Consider the following 20,165-nt stretch of genomic DNA (forward strand, 5'->3'; position numbering starts at 1 on the left):
CCTTTTTTTTCGTCAACGTATCCCATCAAATAAATAAACTGATCTTTAAATTTTATATCGTAATAGATAGTTTATTAATGTATCTTATGAGATTCGGATAAACAATAATTTTACAGCAATTAGTTTTTTTTTTCTAAAATTCATAAAAACTGTCCGAGGTAAAACAGCTTCCCCTACATAATCCAAGATTCACTTCTGGTGCCATAATAATAATATTATAGTTTCACACTTTTCCGCTTACACAACTTTATCACTGACTATCACAATGTTCTAACCACAGACTTGAAAGATAGGCAGAGGTAGCGCTGCTAAGACAAAACTGTGATCACCTCCTGTTTACGCGTGACGCACACATTCACAACTCGAAAGGGATCTGAGTGGCTCAAACCCAGCAAGTATGTGTGCGCTCGAAATCTTTGTCTATCTGTAAACTTCATGATTTTAACCATTTGTTCTGTACCGACACCTTAACTTTGGTGTCAGGAGTCACTTTCAAAAGCTACACAGCAACAAGCCAAGTCTACGTCAGAAATTGTCACTACACTTATTTCTCTTGACAACTTTTAGGTTGTCTTCTCCTCTCCAGTGCCACCTCGTACCCGTCCACGGCCTTCATCATGACGTCAAGCTTAACGCGGATCTGCGGCGTGGCGCACGCCTCCGTGTCGCCAACCACGCGGTTGTACCGGAGTACTGATGACAGCGCAGTTTTGATGGACATCAGGGCGTACTGGTAACCTGGGGGTAAGTAAGGGTTACTTATTATTCGACTAGTTCGACTATCGTACAAAGTTGGAAGTGGTCATCTGACTTCGATCAGCAAGATCGCTTTTATATAGGTAGTACATTAAGCACCAGTGTGAATCATAATAAATTGCTGCCTGACTGGTTTTCGCAAAGGAGTGCATTCAGTAACCGGCGTGTCACTGAATCGCGGGTGGCCCTGCGAGTGATCTGCGACCAACAAGATTGTCAACAAAAACAATGTAGTGTAATGCCATTGTAGTGTATAAAGTTTTGTTTTAAATTGCAAAAATATTGGGTTTTAATTGTGGTATATGAAAATAGTATTTTTAATTGATTTTAAATATTTAATGAATAAGGGCGGGATAAGGCTCGCAGCAAAACACTGAACTATCTGTACAAGAGCCTCTTGTTGCTTTAACCTGGTTATGAGAGTTGGGCAAGGGTGCTATAAAGAATAAGGCCAAATATGTATAATGCAATTTAATCTATAAATCCGGTGATGGACCCTATACATGGCACACTGCAAGATGTAGGCGCAGGGAAACAGACAAGGTACATTTAAAATAAAAACATGAAACTTTTGAAATCAGAATATATGTTTTAATGTTATGGCTATTTAAAACTAGGACACTTAATCTGCCCAACCCTGTACAAACAGACATTGCAAGTTAAACAAAAGCTTGTAAAAAAATCTGTAACTAGTAACTTTATACACTTTCACACAAAAAAAATGTAACTCGATTGGTTAATTATCTTGTGTGGCTATGACAGACGGAAATGCAGACAGACGAACGAGTGATCCTGTAAGGGTACCTTATTTTCCTTTTGAGGTAGGGAACCCTAAAAAAGTTTCTACGAATTGAGCACCTCTTTCGAAATCTAGATACAGGTTAAAGAACTGTGTCAATGTCGGTACTACATATGGCGGTCAAAGAATTACGTAAAAAGTGATCGGGCGACAACGTTGCAGTCGTGATCTTGAAACCGTTATTAATGCTCGATTAGTTTGACCCCTGTAATGTTAATGTTTTTTCACGGACACCCCGTGTGCTTGCATAATTCTTTGTACTACTTTTAATAAACAGCAATAAGAATTATTCTAAATAAATTTTAACAAGTAGAAACGTCTGCGAACGCTGCTATTAAGCTTAGAATAAATTTGAAAGAGGAAAAATTACTGTCTTGGGTGTCTTAAACTTTTTTGCACATAAATTAGCCATATACCTACAGGGGACTCTGGTGTGTGCTCCAGTATGCTTAAGGTTCCGTCACACAGGCGCGTTTCCGGGCGGGGCGTGAGCGTTTTATATATAAAAGCGGCGCGCCCCGCTCATGCCCCGCCCGGAAATCGCGCCTGTGTGACGAAGCCTTTACTTAACAGGATCACCGCACCCGTGAGATAGACTACTCGTCCTTTTCTAACTGTGTTAATTAGAGAAAGTAGTCTATCTCGCGGGCAACATACAGTCGGGGCGCTCTAGATTGAAACCAAGTCGCCAGTAGTAGTATGGAACCCAGGCTCCAGTGTCAAAATGCCGGGACAACACTGTAGGATAACTGATGATAAGAATTAAACTCACCAATGCAATTCCTCGGCCCGCTGCTAAATGGCATGAAGGCGTTTGGGTGTTTGAGATGAAACCGCTCCGGCAAGAAGCGGTCCGGGTCAAACTTCTCCGCGTCGGGGCCCCAGTACTTGGGGTTCCGGTGCGTGCCCCAGATAGAGACCACAACGCCTGAGCCGGCGGGCAGCACGCGACCCGAGGCTACATGACACAAATGCAAATTCAGAAAGTGTCCAGTAAGCGTAGGTTGTTAAGGTTGCTCTCTACATAAATTTCTTGACGATACGCGTGGCGTTTACGGCAACAGTTGACCTTTTGGTGTGACAGTAGGTATTTCTTTCTCATAAAATCCATCAAGCCGTTTTATTTACAGAGAGAGCCTGTCAAAGCACAGAATATCTAAGTGTAAAATTTAAAACTAAATTAAGACTATAACAAAATTAAGTAACTCACGCAACGAAATTTCTTCCTCAACCTTCCTGATGATGAAGGGCACGGGCGGGAACAGCCGTAGCGTCTCCTTGATGACGCGCTCCAAGTACTTCAGACGAAGCAGATCATCCTTCTCGAAGAGTCGGTCCGAGTCTCCGAACACTTCGTCGAGCCTGAAGGCAAACCACTCCATAAATCAAAGAAAAATCTTTTAACCTTTTGACCGCAAAATATATCAACTGATGCGCGCGGCTACAGCCCAATATCGACCTTCGTGCATTCCGACAAGGTTCACGATGACGCGCCGCACATAATGGGCATGGTGTTGAAAGGGTTACCTAATGGTTTAATGTCGATACGATTATCAGGTAATCCAACGTCACAGTGACCGTAGACACCTACGATCGCTGTGACGCGTGTGACGAGACAACCAGTTAAAAGATAAAAGATAAAAAATAAGTTTATTGCACGTAGAACAGGCAGTACAATATATAAATTGTTGTGACATCGGGTGGGTGCATAGCATGGGTTAAATAGTACCGAGTTTCCAGGGGTCCCCGCACTAGGCTAGGCCTGTACCGCGGGAGATCAAGTATGCATTTGTATGTCATGAGTGACAGTTGGAATAATAGAGGAAAAAGTAATTATTATGGACTAAAAGTACATTGTTTGTTAGTGAAGTAAATAACATTACATTACAGTTTTACAAAAACTACTTTCCCAGTGGACACAAGTTTAGATAGACTATTCAGCTTCAGACTTCACAGCTTGTTGCTCAAAACTTGATTACTGCGCGATTAAAATACCCATGTGACGTGAAATAACACGTAGAGTCCGTCTAAGCTAAAACTGTATTAACGTTATAGTGAAAACTATTTATAACCCCGGAGGTGCCTAGGGCCTCCATAAGAACCTTCCGCGCCTTCCTGTCTTGAGCAACCGTCTTGGCCTCGTTCCAGCTCAGTCCTACGGCTCGCAGCTCGTTCTCTACGCTGCGCCTCCAGGTGTGTACAGGGCGTTTCCGGGCTCGCTTTCCGCCCTGAGACCGCCACTCACTATAAATGTCTTATTTTCATAGGAATTTTATGTTTATGGGGGCTCTTCCACACTATAACTGTAAAGCGGGTTGGCTTGGTCGGACTCTATGCAAGCAAGAAAATAAGTTCAAATCAGATCAGATTGCTACTAAAATACCGATGGCGTAACGTGCTAATCTTACTCTTGGAGAACTTTCTCTTGAATGTGCGGGTACTTGGCCATCATCATGAGCGTGTACCCGACGGCCGTGGCCGACGTGTCGGTGGCCGCGATGGTCAGGGTCAGGATCTCTTCACGCAGCTCCATGTTGCTGTAACCCTTCTCGCCGCCAGAAAAGTGGATGAGCAGATCCAGGAACGTCTTGTTGGAATAATCTGATAGATCTGTGAAAATATAACAATTGTTTAGGTACATTGCATTTTTTCCAAAGGTACATGCTGGCATTCATCCTCAAAACCACTGTCTAAAAATATATATAGTACGTTACGTACCGAATTCACGTTGTGTCTCGAGACGTGCCGCTTTTAATTCATCTCGCTTCTTCATTATAACCTGCAATATGGAAAAAATTGTGTGTGAAATGAATATAATGAAAAAAAAACTTATAATAATTAGGTTATGAAGTTATTAACCGACTTCCAAATCTCAAAGAAGGAGGTTATCAATTCGGTTGTATGTTTTTTTTTATGTTTGTTACTCCATATCTCCGTCATTACTGGACCGATTTTGAAAATTCTTTTTTTGATTGTATGTATATGCATACAGATTGGTTCCGTTTTTGTCAAAACCCAGTTCTGATCATGGGATCCATGAGGAATCGAGGGAACTCCTCAAATCTTAAAGACATGTATATAGTGATATTTGTGTTTTTATCAACAAATCAAGCATATACATTCAAAAACGTGACATTTGATGAAGTGGAACTGCTGATGATGATCAGAATGGAACTCTTCAACGACGCATAGTTCACGTTTGGCGATTTGTCCTCTTCGTTATGTTTGTTAAGTAAGTTAAGTTTTTAAGCCACATTTTTGTCAAGCTCGAGTTCTGATGATGGGATCCATGAGGAATCGAGGGAACTCTTCAAATCTTAAAGGCGTGCGTATAGATTTTTGTATTTTCATCAGAAAATCAAGCATTTTTATTAAAAACTGTCGCATTTGATGAAGTGGAACTGCTGATGATGATCAGAACAGAACTCTTCAACGACCCATAGTACACGTTTGGCGATTTGTCCTCTTCGTTATGTTTGTTAAGCAAGTTTAGTTTTTAAGCCACATTTCTGTCAAGCTCGAGTTCTGAACATGGGATCCATGAGGAATCGAGGGAACTCCTCAAATCTTAAAGGCACACGTATAGAATTTTCTGTATTTTCATCATAAAATAAAGCATTAACATTAAAAACTGTCGCATTTGATGAACTGGAACTGCTGATGATGATCAGAACAGAACTCTTCAACGACGCATAGTACACGTTTGGTGATTTCGAATTTCGAAGTCAAAACTTGGACTGGGACCCGGACTCGGATCCAGATCCGAACTCGTACCCGGATCGGGTTCGGACCCGGACCTGGACTCGGACTCGGACTCGGACCTGGACTAGACCCGGACTCTGACCCGGACTCGGACACAGACCCGGACCTTGACCCGGAAAACCACTATGATTACCTACCATAAAATGTACTTAGGTATAAAGTATGATGAGGCCAAACCCCTCCCGCTCAAACCCCCGTACACCGCACCGCATATGCGCTGTTAAGTGGGTTAGGTTAGGTTTGAACTGCTATCCTCACAGAACCGAACAAAAGTGGGTTAGGTTAGGTTAGAACTGCGAGCCTTACAGAAACGAAATGCTACTAGAAAAGTGGGTGGTTTTACCTCCTTTTCTACATAGCGCACCATCTACAATAATCTTTCACCGGGCCGCATAGAAGTCGGTTTTTTTTTCTTAAAAATTATGATAGATCTGTTTTTTTAAAAGACTACATTTGGGCTGCTGGCTTTGAAATGACTACCTATACTTATAAGAGTCTTCATACCACTGAAACTTCATGATTTGAATATCACTAAAAGGAGGAATTTTATACGACACCAACGGGGATTATAGAGTGTTCCGCAGCAGTGTATTGGTACAGAAGATATGTTGAAGCAAAAGAGGTTAAGAACATGGTGGGTCTATTCTCCTTCCCAAAGACTCACGTCATTAGTGAATCCATGCAAGATCTGCAAGCAGTGCTTGTGCTTGCGGTACTGCGGGAAGAACTTGTAGAGCCAATCAGGCTGCAGCCACAAGTGGAAGATGCGCTCGCACACCAGCTGCAGGATGTTGTTCAGCTCCACCAGGAACGGGGATTTCTCGTCGCCCTGAGCGTTTATCTTCACGCCGAAAGCGGTTTCTGTTGGGACATCAATTCATCATTGAGCAGTAGGTACCTACTTTTCCTACGGAAAGCATATATAGTTCAGACCAAAGTAGGCAAGATGAATTTGACCGACAAAAATGTACCTACAAGGCACTATTGCGTCATATCAATATGTGACAGATATTTATTAATGTTTTAGGTTCATGGAATGTGTGACGTGTTTACGCCTAATCAAAACAAAGTCTACGCCACGGAATCGGTGACTGAATTCTAGTTCGTTGCACGGAACGCACGCTCGGCGCGACGCTGACGCCGAGCATGATACATTGGGTAAAACAAATGTATGACGGTCGGCGTCAGCGTCGATAATGCACGGTCGGGGGGTGCTTTTCGTGACCTTCACGTTCGACTTTAAGGTAAATAATTATTATAGGATTTTTTTTACACAGTTCGACCTAGTCCCTAAATAACGCTTGTGTTGAAATCATTTATAGACATACCGCAAACAGAGTCAAGAGTGTACGAGCTGATGAACGGCCACACGCTGAGCTTGCCCGCACCAGCCCGCTCGGCCAGCTTGCCAGCCAGCTTCATGCTCTGCTCGGCGAACACCGGCACGAAGCCCTCCACGATCTTCGGGCTGAATGCTGGCACGAGGATCTTCCGTCTTGGTCTCCAGATTGAAACTGAAAACATTATAGAGTGAGTATTGACGTAAATGTATGAAAGTGCCCCGATAAACGTCGAAATCCAATGAACTTTGACGTTTGTAGTGACACCGTCACACTTTGTCAGTGCAAAGTTTCTATAGAGTTAGCTTAAACGGACTTTAGCTGTTGTAAGAATTTGGGGCCCTTTTGGAAAGTAATGAAAGCTAATTAATAATAAAGCTAACATTTTTCTACTATGATCTTCTATTTATTATGGGTAATCAAATATACTGTTACTGTCTGTCCTTGGGGGCCCCTGAGGATGGGGGCCCTGGGGACGGGCCCCGTGTGCATAAAGACGGTACTGATTTTAACAGTACAAAAGTCCATTAGTACACTTACAGTTGATTGTGGCATGTAGCACTAGTTTGAAATACGTATTCCAAAAAACTTTCTCTTGAACATTATTAATATTGAAAAATGCGTAGGTACCTGGAGCGAATATTGCCCCGTAGCCAATAATTTTCCGTAGGAAGCGGTGCAGGTCGTCCTTTTCCAAGCACGTTTTCAACACGACTTCAAGGTCCACTGGGTCCAGGGCGACTGTTGGAAAGATGCATTAATTGCTTAATTATATTATTTGGAGGCTTGAGCCCTTTTGAGTCGCGCTTAAAAAGGACTCAAAGAAGGACTCGACTCGAAACGTAAAAGACTCAGTCGTTTTTTAAGCGCTTAGACTCGTAAATTGAGTTGAATTATTCAAATTTAAAATAAAAATATATAGGCTGTTTCATTTTTCCGAATTTTCGATTTTCATCTGACTTTGCTCGAATTCTGGTTCTTCCTGATTAAAAAATATTATATACCAAAAAAAATTAAAATCGGTGAATATTTAGAGGTTGCACAACATCAACAAAGTTTTCTCAAATAACCAACGACTCTACATCGGAGGGTAGAAAATGGTTTAAGCGGCTACCATCAAAGCGGTGAGTAGTGTGATACTGAACCTTCTACATATAAATCAGTTTTAAAATTAGTAGTTAACATGGATTTTGGTTACTCGATAAATGTTCTAATTAAGACTTTTCAGTTTTTCCACTTTTTTCCAAAGGAAAAGTGGTTTTATCGTGTTTTAAACGCAAAATTCAGTTTTTTCGTTAGATTTTAGTATCAGTTCATTATATTTTGTTATTAAAAAAATAGTTAATTTTCACGCAATGTATGAGGTTCTCCCTCCACATTTTCAATTTGTGCAACCTTTAAACGTTAATCGATTATTATGAAAATTGAAATAGATAGTTTTTAGAGTGGGGAGACCCGATTGGTGAGCAAAGTCAGGAAAAATATCACAACTTTTTTTTCTCCATACAAAAGTGAAACACCCTAAAAAATAATAATAAAAAATACAAATAAATCAAATAAAATAAAGACTACAAAAAAGTTTGAGTTCCTGCCAACACGTATCTGATGACGAAATATTGAATAAATGCAGGGAACTTCAAATATAAGTACGCTGACTTAGGTATAGTAATTTTGGTATTTGTTTACGATATAATAGTATCTGGTGCATTGCTCTCGAAAAGCATCATTTTGTAGTGGAAGCGGAACTACTGATGAAGACTATAAAATAAAATGATGGTTTCTTAAACTGCTTTGTTATGTCGGCTCTTTCTTTATTCAGAGTAATTATTAAGATACTTCTAGCGCGTTGTTCTGAATGTATAGTCTAGAAGTAGTAGTCTAGCAAATATCTTAGAAAAAAGTACTTACGAAAATAAAGTATGTGGCCAAGCCAGGCTCTGATCATCCCATCGTTTTCCATGGCCGTGTAACTGAGATCCTTGAGAGACGACATTATATCTGAAAACAGAGTAGGTATGGTTTATTCTCAGGTACCTATGACAATGCAATCGGGTGACAAAAATTACTAATAGGCTAGTTTTTTTCCAAAAACTTATTCCCTATTCCAATATCTTATACTGATAGGGTATGCCCATTATAGGGGGCCCATTACTGGATCCATGTCCATTACCGGGGTTCCATTACTGGAGCTTTGGTGTCCATGACTGGAGAAAAAAAACATACTTTTAATTTATTAATTATGAGGAAACTAACTGCAGTATCTTTGATACAACACGCCTGAAACATGAAAGAAGGCTAGGATATTCATCTTTTAACAAGCTAAGCGGTAGAACTTTTACATGTATCAGGGAAATATCACAAATACTCCAAATTTCCTCTTAAATGTCCCAAGACTGGTGCCGTTACTATATTTACTTACCATAAATTTTGCAATGACACATTTGTCATGACTTTTATACATTCATCCACATTTACGAGTATCCACATTCTTTATTCATTTATCCACCATGCCTATAGGTATAATTTGCTGTCAATAAATATTGATCGGTACGAATATACTTATACTGTAGTTACTATATATATAATGCAGTCTACATTGTACCGTTTTCCAATATTTATTAATACAGCGTGTTTTTACCCTTATATTTAATCCAGTAAATTTGTCGAATTTTGTAACGTGGCTCCTCTGCGTCAAATCCGGTAGTTCTGATTTTTTGCAGACTTATTTATGATGTTGGCCAAATTAATAGGTATTCCAAGTTTGTGACCTCGAATGCTCTTTAGGGTTATATTATAATCGCCCAAATCTAAAAGAAAACCGAAACTTTCGTGGTTTTTTCGATTTTTGACAAATATGCGTTCGGCGCTCAAGGTCACAAACTTGGATTATTAATTGGGCCAACATCATAAATAAGACTGCAAAAATCAGAACTAACGTATTTGACGCAAACGCTAAGTGTATACTGTATTATTAGCCACACTACACAATGATACCGGATGATATATCATACTTATGTTCTGAAAAACTCTCACTCGTAGTTTTTGTATCTGAGTGTATATATATGTATATAATTATTAAATGCAATACATATACAAACAAACGGTATACCAGATCAAGGGTACTGCGCTGGCACGGAAAATGCTGCATTGTCGTTCCACAGTCATAACATAATTGAAAAAAGCGGCCAAGTGCGAGTCGGACTCGCCCATGAAGGGTTCCGTATTTAGGCGATTTATGACGTATTAAAAAAAAACTACTTACTAGATCTCGTTCAAACCAATTTTCGGTGGAAGTTTACATGGTAATGTACATCATATATTTTTTTTAGTTTTATCATTCTCTTATTTTAGAAGTTACAGGGGGGGGACACACATTTTACCACTTTGGAAGTGTCTCTCGCGCAAACTATTCAGTTTAGAAAAAAATGATATTAGAAACCTCAATATCATTTTTGAAGACCTATCTATAGATACCCCACACGTATGGGTTTGATGAAAAAAAATTTTTTGAGTTTCAGTTCGAAGTATGGGGAACCCCAAAATTTATTGTTTTTTATTTCTATTTTTGTCTGAAAATCTTAATGCGGTTCACAGAATAGATCTACTTACCAAGTTTCAACAGTATAGTTCTTATAGTTTCGGAGAAAAGTGGCTGTGACATACGGACGGACAGACAGACGGACAGACGGACAGACAGACAGACAGACAGACATGACGAATCCATAAGGGTTCCGTTTTTTGCCATTTGGCTACGGAACCCTAAAAATCATACAACGCAACTTACAGTGTAGGTAAATAAAATATTCATCGTAACATTAAACATAAATAGTCAGATAAACTTTGAGCATTTTATCGATTACCTATTTCAAACATATTCGTCATCGTCGCGTTGACCCACCTAAGTACTAAGTATCGAACAGGTACATTTGCGGCCATTTGAGTGGTGATGGCTGAGAATTTTATTTATTTGGCATATTTATAATTATTTCGAATCGACAGTGAGTATGTTTGTTTGGTACCCTACTTATTTCGTAAAGGAATTGTCTGAAGGTGTGAAAACTACTTAAGTTTTAATAATTAACATGTATTAGCTATTCGTGATTGATAAATGGAAATTATGCTCGGCGAGTGTTATAATAACGTATTATTCATAATTTATGTAATTATCCTCGCGGTGGTGTGGTGAAAAATGTTGTGTTTACAGTAAAGTGATTTCTTCTTCTTAAGTTATCGTTTCAATTTGCAATTCTTTTAGAAAAAATACTACTATTATATGTATAGTCAAAACAAAACTTATAAATCCCAGACTATGGATATGTGTTAATAAGTTTTTAAATACTTAATAGTTTCAAAGTTTTCAAACTATATACACTGATTTAAACTTATGCGATTTTAAATTATGAAACAGGACTTAATCGCGTATACTTATTTAATTAATTTTAGAAGTCGGAGGTAAATTTTATAACTTAATTATACGTGATTAAAAGTTCCCGTTTTATAATTTAATAATAGGATAACGTGACTATTAATTCGTATCCGTCAGTACTACGAAGAAAAAGGCGGAATATTTGAAACATGTAGGCGCGGAGCGTTGTTTTGAATACTTAATAAGTATTAGAAATTTCTCGTAACATATATTTAAACACCTAATTGCTGAATTGAAGACCATCATCCGGTACTAACATTGATTATTTAATATGTAATACAATTGTGTCGTATTATTTTAGTGTTACAAATAAAAAAAATGTACTCACCCTCCGTCGTTCCCGTGAACTTGTGTGTAATCCCAATAAAAGGCAGCTCTACCTTCCCGCCGGTAATGCGCGAGGCGAGCGCGTACATCCTCCGCCTCCGATAGCGGAACACCACCAACCACAACAACGGCACAACCAAAAACAACCACATGACCATCATAGTGTCCAAAAACCTTGAAAAGTCAAAATAATCCTTTCGAAATTCGTCCTAAAAACTCTTTAAAAATCCTTCGCAAACCCGTTCAAAATCAAAAATCCTTTTTAAAAACGCCCGAAAATTTAAACTATCTACTACGTATATTTTCGAAAATAGTCGATAATCGGGGCGCGAGTGCATCGACATCTAAAAGTAAAATGATTGCGAATGACCATAACATATGTTTTTATGAGGATTTTCCTCTCGGTGACGTTTACGGTCAATGATCTTTTATCAAGACCCCAACGTTGTCATTTCTCAGTCCGTGGCGATTTTGGTGGTGGGCAAGTTTTGTATGTGTGCGTTAAAATGTGTATGTGTGGGTTTATTGCACGTTGGACTTGTCGAGTTTAATCGTTAGTATATATGTCGTAGTCAGATCGTATAATCCGCCGTATTACATTACGGCTAGCCGTTTTACAAAACAGGGGCGTTTTGAAATGCGGCTGTTGCACGATTAGCCGGATTGTCATTGCGATACGTTCTTCAATAAGGCGGCCTACGTTTAGCCGCATCGTATCTACTATTTAGATTGTAGAGTGACCAGTTCTTTCGGTCGCCTACGTAACCGGAGTTTGACAATGTTTGCAATTTTATTTATTTTTACTATGGTCCCACCGCACTACATGTGTTTCTTTTCCAAAACATTTCCTTCACAACTTAAATAGACGGAGCCCCGCAAGCGTTAGGTTAGATTAGTTAGGTTCGTTAGGTAGCTTCAGATGCCCGAAGGGCAAACGTTAACGAGACCCTGAATAAATGCAGGGAACTTCAAATATAGGTAGGCACACTTAGGTACCTATAGTAATAATGTAATAATATCTGGTGCATTGCTCTCGAAAAGCATCATTTTGTAGTGGAAGTGGAACTACTGATGAAGACTATAAAATAAAATGATGGTTTCTTAAACTGCTTTGTTATGTCGGCTCTTTCTTTATTCAGAGTAATTATTAAGATACTTCTAGCGCGTTGTTCTGAATGTATAGTCTAGAAGTAGTAGTCTAGCAAATATCTTAGAAAAAAGTACTTACGAAAATAAAGTATGTGGCCAAGCCAGGCTCTGATCATCCCATCGTTTTCCATGGCCGTGTAACTGAGATCCTTGAGAGACGACATTATATCTGAAAACAGAGTAGGTATGGTTTATTCTCAGGTACCTATGACAATGCAATCGGGTGACAAAAATTACTAATAACTAGTTTTTTTCCAAAAACTTATTCCCTATTCCAATATCTTATACTGATAGGGTATGCCCATTATAGGGGGCCCATTACTGGATCCACGTCCATTACCGGGGTTCCATTACTGGAGCTTTGGTGTCCATGACTGGAGAAAAAAAACATACTTTTAATTTATTAATTATGTGGAAACTAACTGCAGTATCTTTGATACAACACGCCTGAAACATGAAAGAAGGCTAGGATATTCATCTTTTAACAAGCTAAGCGGTAGAACTTTTACATGTATCAGGGAAATATCACAAATACTCCAAATTTCCTCTTAAATGTCCCAAGACTGGTGCCGTTACTATATTTACTTACCACTTTTGCAATGACACATTTGTCATGACTTTTATACATTCATCCACATTTACGAGTATCCACATTCTTTATTCATTTATCCACCATGCCTATAGGTATAATTTGCTGTCAATAAATATTGATCGGTACGAATATACTTATACTGTAGTTACTATATATATAATGCAGTCTACATTGTACCGTTTTCCAATATTTATTAATACAGCGTGTTTTTACCCTTATATTTAATCCAGTAAATTTGTCGAATTTTGTAACGTGGCTCCTCTGCGTCAAATCCGGTAGTTCTGATTTTTTGCAGACTTATTTATGATGTTGGCCAAATTAATAGGTATTCCAAGTTTGTGACCTCGAATGCTCTTTAGGGTTATATTATAATCGCCCAAATCTAAAAGAAAACCGAAACTTTCGTGGTTTTTTCGATTTTTGACAAATGTGCGTTCGGCGCTCAAGGTCACAAACTTGGATTATTAATTGGGCCAACATCATAAATAAGACTACAAAAATCAGAACTAACGTATTTGACGCAAACGCTAAGTGTATACTGTATTATTAGCCATACTACACAATGAACCGGATGATATATCATACTTATGTTCTGAAAAACTCTCACTCGTAGTTTTTGTATCTGAGTGTATATATATGTATATAATTATTAAATGCAATACATATACAAACAAACGGTATACCAGATCAAGGGTACTGCGCTGGCACGGAAAATGCTGCATTGTCGTTCCACAGTCATAACATAATTGAAAAATCATACAACACAACTTACAGTGTAGGTAAATAAAATATTCATCGTAACATTAAACATAAATAGTCAGATAAACTTTGAGCATTTTATCGATTACCTATTTCAAACATATTCGTCATCGTCGCGTTGACCCACCTAAGTACTAAGTATCGAACAGGTAGATTTGCGGCCATTTGAGTGGTGATGGCTGAGAATTTTATTTATTTGGCATATTTATAATTATTTCGAATCGACAGTGAGTATGTTTGTTTGGTACCCTACTTATTTCGTAAAGGAATTGTCTGAAGGTGTGAAAACTACTTAAGTTTTAATAATTAACTATGTATTAGCTATTCGTGATTGATAAATGGAAATTATGCTCGGCGAGTGTTATGTTATAATAACGTATTATTCATAATTTATGTAATTATCCTCGCGGTGGTGTGGTGAAAAATGTTGTGTTTACACTTTTACAGTAAAGTGATTTCTTCTTAGTTCTTAAGTTATCGTTTCAATTTGCAATTCTTTTAGAAAAAATACTACTATTATATGTATAGTCAAAACAAAACTTATAAATCCCAGACTATGGATATGTGTTAATAAGTTTTTAAATCTATATATATAAATGCAAGTGTCCTGACTGACTGACTGACTGACTGATTCATCAACGCAGAGCCGAAACTACAAAAGCTAGAAAGTTGAAATTTGCACACTAGGTTGCATTTATAAAGTGTACAAGAGATAAGAAGCGATTTTGAAAAATTCAACCCCTAAGGGGGTTAAAAAGGGGATGAAAGGTTGTATGGGGTTCAAGTTTTATTTTAAGCTAGGAATTTGAAACTTTGTAAAAATGTATTGTATTAAAAAACAAGAAAAGTAATTTCAGCGTTTTCGAAAATTCATCCCCCAAGGTGGTGAAAAAGGGGTTGAAAGTTTGTATGGAGATCAAATATTTTTGTGAGTGTGGGACTTGAAACTTTGTACATGGGTATATTATTATAAGACAGGAAAAGTAATTTCAGCGTTTTTAAAAATTCATCCCTTAACAGGGTTAAAAAGGGGTTGAAAGTTTGAATCCATTACAAATGCTTTGAAACTTCTTAGAAAGGCATAATAGCCGATTACAAAAAAAAGTAATTACGACGTTTTAGGAAATTCAACCCCTAAGGGGGTAAAAAAGGGGATGAAACTTTGTCTTGGGGTGCAAATTTTATTTTAAGCTAGGACCTTGAAACTTCGCAAAAAAGTATTAAATTAAAAAACAACAAACTATTTTCAGCGTTTTTAAACATTCATCCCCCGAGGTGGTGAAAAAGGGGTTGAAAGTTTGTACGGAGATCAAATATTTTTGAGAGTGCGGGACTTGAATCTTTGTATAAAGGCATAATATTATAAATCAAGAAAAGTAAATTCAGCGTTTTTAAAAATTCATCCCTTAAAAGGGTTAAAAAGGGGATGAAAGTTTGTATGGGGTTCAAGTTTTATTTTAAGCTAGGAATTTGAAACTTTGTAAAAATGTATTATATTAAAAAATAAGAAAAGTAATTTCAGCGTTTTCGAAAATTCATCCCCCAAGGTGGTGAAAAAGGGGTTGAAAGTTTGTATGGAGATCAAATATTTTTGTGAGTGTGGGACTTGAAACTTTGTATATGGGTATATTATTATAAGACAGGAAAAGCAATTTCAGCGTTTTTAAAAATTCATCCCTTAACAGGCTTAAAAAGGGGTTGAAAGTTTGAATCCATTGCAAATGCTTTGAAACTTCTTAGAAAGGCATAATAGCAGATTACAAAAAAAAGTAATTGTAAAATTAAAATTAAAATTGTGTAAAATTCAACCCCTAAGGGGGTAAAAAAGGGAATGAAACTTTGTCTTGGGGTGCAAATTTTATTTTAAGCTAGGACCTTGAAACTTCGCAAAAAGGTATTAAATTAAAAAAACAACAACAAAACTAATTTCAGCGTTTTTAAAAATTCATCCCCCGTGGTGGTGAAAAAGGGGTTGAAAGTTTGTACGGAGATCAAATATTTTTGAGAGTGCGGGACTTGAATCTTTGTATAAAGGCATAATATTAGATATCAAGAAAAGTAATTTCAGCGTTTAAAAAAAATCTTCGCTTAAAAGGGTTAAAAGGGGTTGAAAGTATGTATAGGGTTTAAATTTTATTTTAAGCTACGAATTTGTAACTTCGTAAAAAGTTATTTCATTCAAAGAGAAGAAAACTCATGTCAGCGTTTTTCAAAATTCAACATTTAAGGTGGTGAAAAAGGCGTTGAAAATTTGTATGGAGGTCAAAAAATTTTTTAAGTGCGGGACTTGAATCTTTGTATAATGACATACTATTACAATACGAGAAAAGTAATTTCAGATTTTTTAAAAATTAATCCCCTATAAGGGTCCAAAAGGGGTTGAAAGTTTGTATAGGGATCAAATTTTATTTAAAGCTAGGAACTTGAAACTTCGTGAAAAGGTATTTTATTAAAAAACAAGAAAACCTATTCAGCGTTATTAAAAATTCATCCCCCGAGGAGGTGAAAAAGGGGTTGAAAGTTTGTATGGAGATCAAATATTTTTGAGAATGCGGGACTTAAATTTTTGTATTAAGCCATATTATTAGAACACAAGAAAACTAATTTCAGCGTTTTTAAAAAATCATCGCATAACAGGGTTAAAAAGGGGTTGAAAGTTTGTTTAGGTTACATATAATTTATTATTTAAAGCTAGGAACTTGAAGCTTCGTAAAAAGGTATTTTATTAAGAGAAAAGAAAACTAATTTCAGAGTCTTTGATAATTCATCCCCCAAGGTGGTGAAAAGGGGGTTGAAAATTTGTATGGAACCCAAATATTTATTTGAGTGAGGGACTTGAATCGTTGTATAAAGGCATATTATTAGAATACAAGAAAAGTGATTTTAGCGTTTTTAAAAATTCATCCCCTAACTTTAGTTAGGTTAGGTTAGGTTAGGTTTAAACACTAAACTAAAGGTTTTAGGTTTTATTAAATAGTGGACTTGAAAATCTTCTGGGGGTTGAGAGAGATTATATCGAGAACATTATTTTATTCAGTTAGGGGCTTGAAACTTCGTAGCCAGGTTGTGAAAGACAAATCTCATGCGTTGTATAATAATTAACAAATGATTAACCATCCCTACTGCTATCTTTTGCTGCATAATGTTCCAAGCTAATGTAGAATTTATAACCACCAATATACAAATCCACGCGTACGAAGTCGCGGGCAACAGCTAGTACTTAATAGTTTCAAAGTTTTCAAACTACACTGATTTAAACTTACACGATTTTAAATTATGAAACAGGACTTAATCGCGTATACTTATTAATTAATTTTAGAAGTCGGAGGTAAATTTTATAACTTAATTATACGTGATTAAAAGTTCCCGTTTTATAATTTAATAATGGGATAATGTGACTATTAATTCTTATCCGTCAGTACTGCGAAGAAAAAGGCGGAATATTTGAAACATGTAGGCGCGGAGCGTTGTTTTGAATACTTAATAAGTATTAGAAATTTCTCGTAACATATATTTAAACACCTAATTGCTGAATTGAAGACCATCATCAGGTACTAACATTATTTTAGTGTTACAAATAAAAAAATGTACTCACCCTCCGTCGTTCCCGTGAACTTGTGTGTAATCCCAATAAAAGGCAGCTCTACCTTCCCGCCGGTTATGCGCGAGGCGAGCGCGTACATCCTCCGCCTCCGATAGCGGAACACCACCAACCACAACAACGGCACAACCAAAAACAACCACATGACCATCATAGTGTCCAAAAACTTTTAAAAGTCCAAAAAATCCTTTCGAAATTCGTCCTAAAAACTCTTTTAAAATCCTTCGAAAACCCGTTCAAAATCAAAAATCCTTTTTAAAAACGCCCGAAAATTGAAACTATCTACTACGTATATTTTCGAAAATAGTCGATAATCGGGGCGCGAGTGCATCGACATCTGAAAGTAAAATGATTGCGAATGAGCATAACATATGTTTTTATGAGGATTTTCCTCTCGGTGACGTTTACGGTCAATGATCTTTTATCAAGGCCCCAACGTTGTCATTTCTCAGTCCGTGGCGATTTTGGTGGTGGGCAAGCTTTGTATGTGTGCGTTAAAATGTGTATGTGTGGGTTTATTGCACGTTGGACTTGTCGAGTTTAATCGTTAGTATATACAGTAGAGTCCGGTTATAACGACGTCCAAGGGACCGCTGATATTACGTCGTACTAACCGGACGTCGTACAAAACGAACTGCCAATTTTAATATATTTTTTTGATCAAAATAATTACGTCATTTTATATTTATTAATACTTATGTGACAATCAAAGAAGAAAAAAACATTTCCTTTAAAATATTTATTTACGTTAGTATTACAACACTTTGTCTTAAATGGAGAGACTTGTGTGTTTAGAAGAAGCCACTTTTCAAGGTACGCGTAGTCAACTCACTCGTCATCCGCAAATTACTCGAATCCCGTAAAATAAAAAGTCGTAATTCTTGGGGATCTAATCCAGATGACGTTGTTTTATCACACAGTTCCTATGGCCATCTCTTGTGTCCATAGATTATCTCGAAGGTACCTACCAAAATATTGCATTGTACCCAACTTATGTACCTACATAATTATGTATGTGAAGTTTAAGCTCAATTGAATAATGGGAATTGGGTTTTATTTAGTTTGCAAGATTACAAAAAGTCACATGACTATTTCTACTTGCTGCGTAATTGCGTATAGGCAAAAGGGGGAGGAGAGTTAGGTGCGCGGGACGGAGTAAGCTTCTTACCAACTATTTATTTGTAAAAACTACGTCGCTCGTCGTTGTAACCTGACTTGACGGACGGATTTTGAGTCAATTTCCGTCGTTAAAAGCGATCGGTCGTTATAATCGGAGTCGTAATAAACGGTTGTACTTTCATAGTCGCTCATACTAAAACCAAACAAGTGCCTATACTTACGCCGCTTACGTCGTAAGCGGTTGGTTGTTATATGCGAAGTCGTCGGACTCTACTGTATGTCGTAGTCAGATCGTATAATCCGCCGTATTACATTACGGCTAGCCGTTTTACAAAACAGAGGGCCTACCGCGAACCACGTTCGAAGTGTTGCCTCCCTGTCACACTTACGTGCGAATTTACAAGAGCGACAGAGAGGCAATACGTCGAACGTGGTTCGCGGTAGGCCCTCAGGGGCGTTTTGAAATGCGGCGGTTGGACGATTAGCCGGATTGTCATTGCGATACGTTCTTCAATAAGGCGGCCTACGTTTAGCCGCATCGTATCTACTACTTAGATTGTAGAGTGACCAGTTCTTTCGGTCGCCTACGTAACCGGAGTTTGACAATGTTTGCAATTTAATTTATTTTTACTATGGTCCCACCGCACTACATGTGTTTCTTTTCCAAAACATTTCCTTCACAACTTAAATAGACGGAGCCCCGCAAGCGTTAAACCATTTAAATCAGCGGTCGGCAACAAGCGGCCCGCGAGCCTCCCTGACTATTTCGTATGTAATATTGACAAACGACAATGCCTGATAAAGTCACAAAGTACGACCCGCGTCAACTTCGTTAACTACTATGTGACCCTTGGCTGCTAAAAGGTTGCCGACCGCTGATTTAAATGACCCTTAACTACTGCAGCTAACAATGAACGACTACTTAGTTGCCGTTTCAGATGGTCCTTGAATAAAACATGCACTGCTTCGAAATGGGTTTTATTATAATTGTAGAGATGAACAAATTGGGCAGCTAGTGGGCGGAAGCCATGTTTGAAAGAGACCGGATACAGATCAGTGACAGTAAATGTCATCATTGACTTGTCGCTGGTGGAGAATAGACAACTAGAATATATTTTTAACATACTTTCATAAGCATATAAGCATAGTTTGATACGTTACTTTTGATGCTGACTGTACTGGCTCCTCACGAACAACCGCGTATTTGCACGCCGTGAAATGAAACAGAGTGGTGGTATTCGCGACTATCCACTGGATAGCCATTTATTCTCTTTAACTTTCACATTTACAGAGATATTCTACATTATGAACATCATAGGCATTATATTGTCATTAATAACAAAGAAAATTAGGCGTGATATATACAGAGGATTTAAAATTTTATTGAAAATTCTGTTTGCATTTAGATATTTATAAGCACTATACAACTTTACATAATTTGTAGTAAGCACAATTTGAATAGGTTCTAGTATCTATATATTAATAATGTTATGTATAACTTCACTGCTATTGCGTATAAGCGCAAGATTTACATT

At 37.7% G+C, this 20,165-nt stretch overlaps 1 protein-coding gene across 1 annotated transcript; it reads right to left on the reverse strand.

The window, feature by feature from the left end:
* Positions 1–530: 530 nt before the first annotated feature.
* Positions 531–11,670, reverse strand: LOC134650204 (cytochrome P450 4c3-like). Its single transcript, XM_063505143.1, has 10 exons — positions 11,412–11,670; positions 8,566–8,655; positions 7,288–7,398; positions 6,646–6,831; positions 5,982–6,178; positions 4,274–4,334; positions 3,964–4,165; positions 2,766–2,917; positions 2,328–2,513; positions 531–738 (listed from the first exon to the last, which is right to left on the reverse strand). Exons 1-10 carry the CDS (start codon positions 11,569–11,571, stop codon positions 545–547), a joined length of 1,539 nt encoding a protein of 512 aa, XP_063361213.1. The 5' UTR covers positions 11,572–11,670; the 3' UTR covers positions 531–544.
* Between the last annotated feature and the right edge of the window lie 8,495 nt (positions 11,671–20,165).

Source organism: Cydia amplana, chromosome 8, assembly GCF_948474715.1.
Source record: "Cydia amplana chromosome 8, ilCydAmpl1.1, whole genome shotgun sequence".
Lineage (NCBI taxonomy): Eukaryota > Metazoa > Arthropoda > Insecta > Lepidoptera > Tortricidae > Cydia > Cydia amplana.

Excerpts from the sequence above, each read along its gene's own strand:
- LOC134650204 (XM_063505143.1), bottom strand. The coding sequence starts at position 11,571 with ATGATGGTCATGTGGTTGTTTTTGGTTGTGCCGTTGTTGTGGTTGGTG. Across the intron at positions 8,656-11,411 it reads GTTCACGGGAACGACGGAGG|ATATAATGTCGTCTCTCAAG; the intron begins GTGAGTACATTT and ends CTCTGTTTTCAG. Across the intron at positions 6,179-6,645 it reads CACTCTTGACTCTGTTTGCG|AAACCGCTTTCGGCGTGAAG; the intron begins GTATGTCTATAA and ends ATGTCCCAACAG.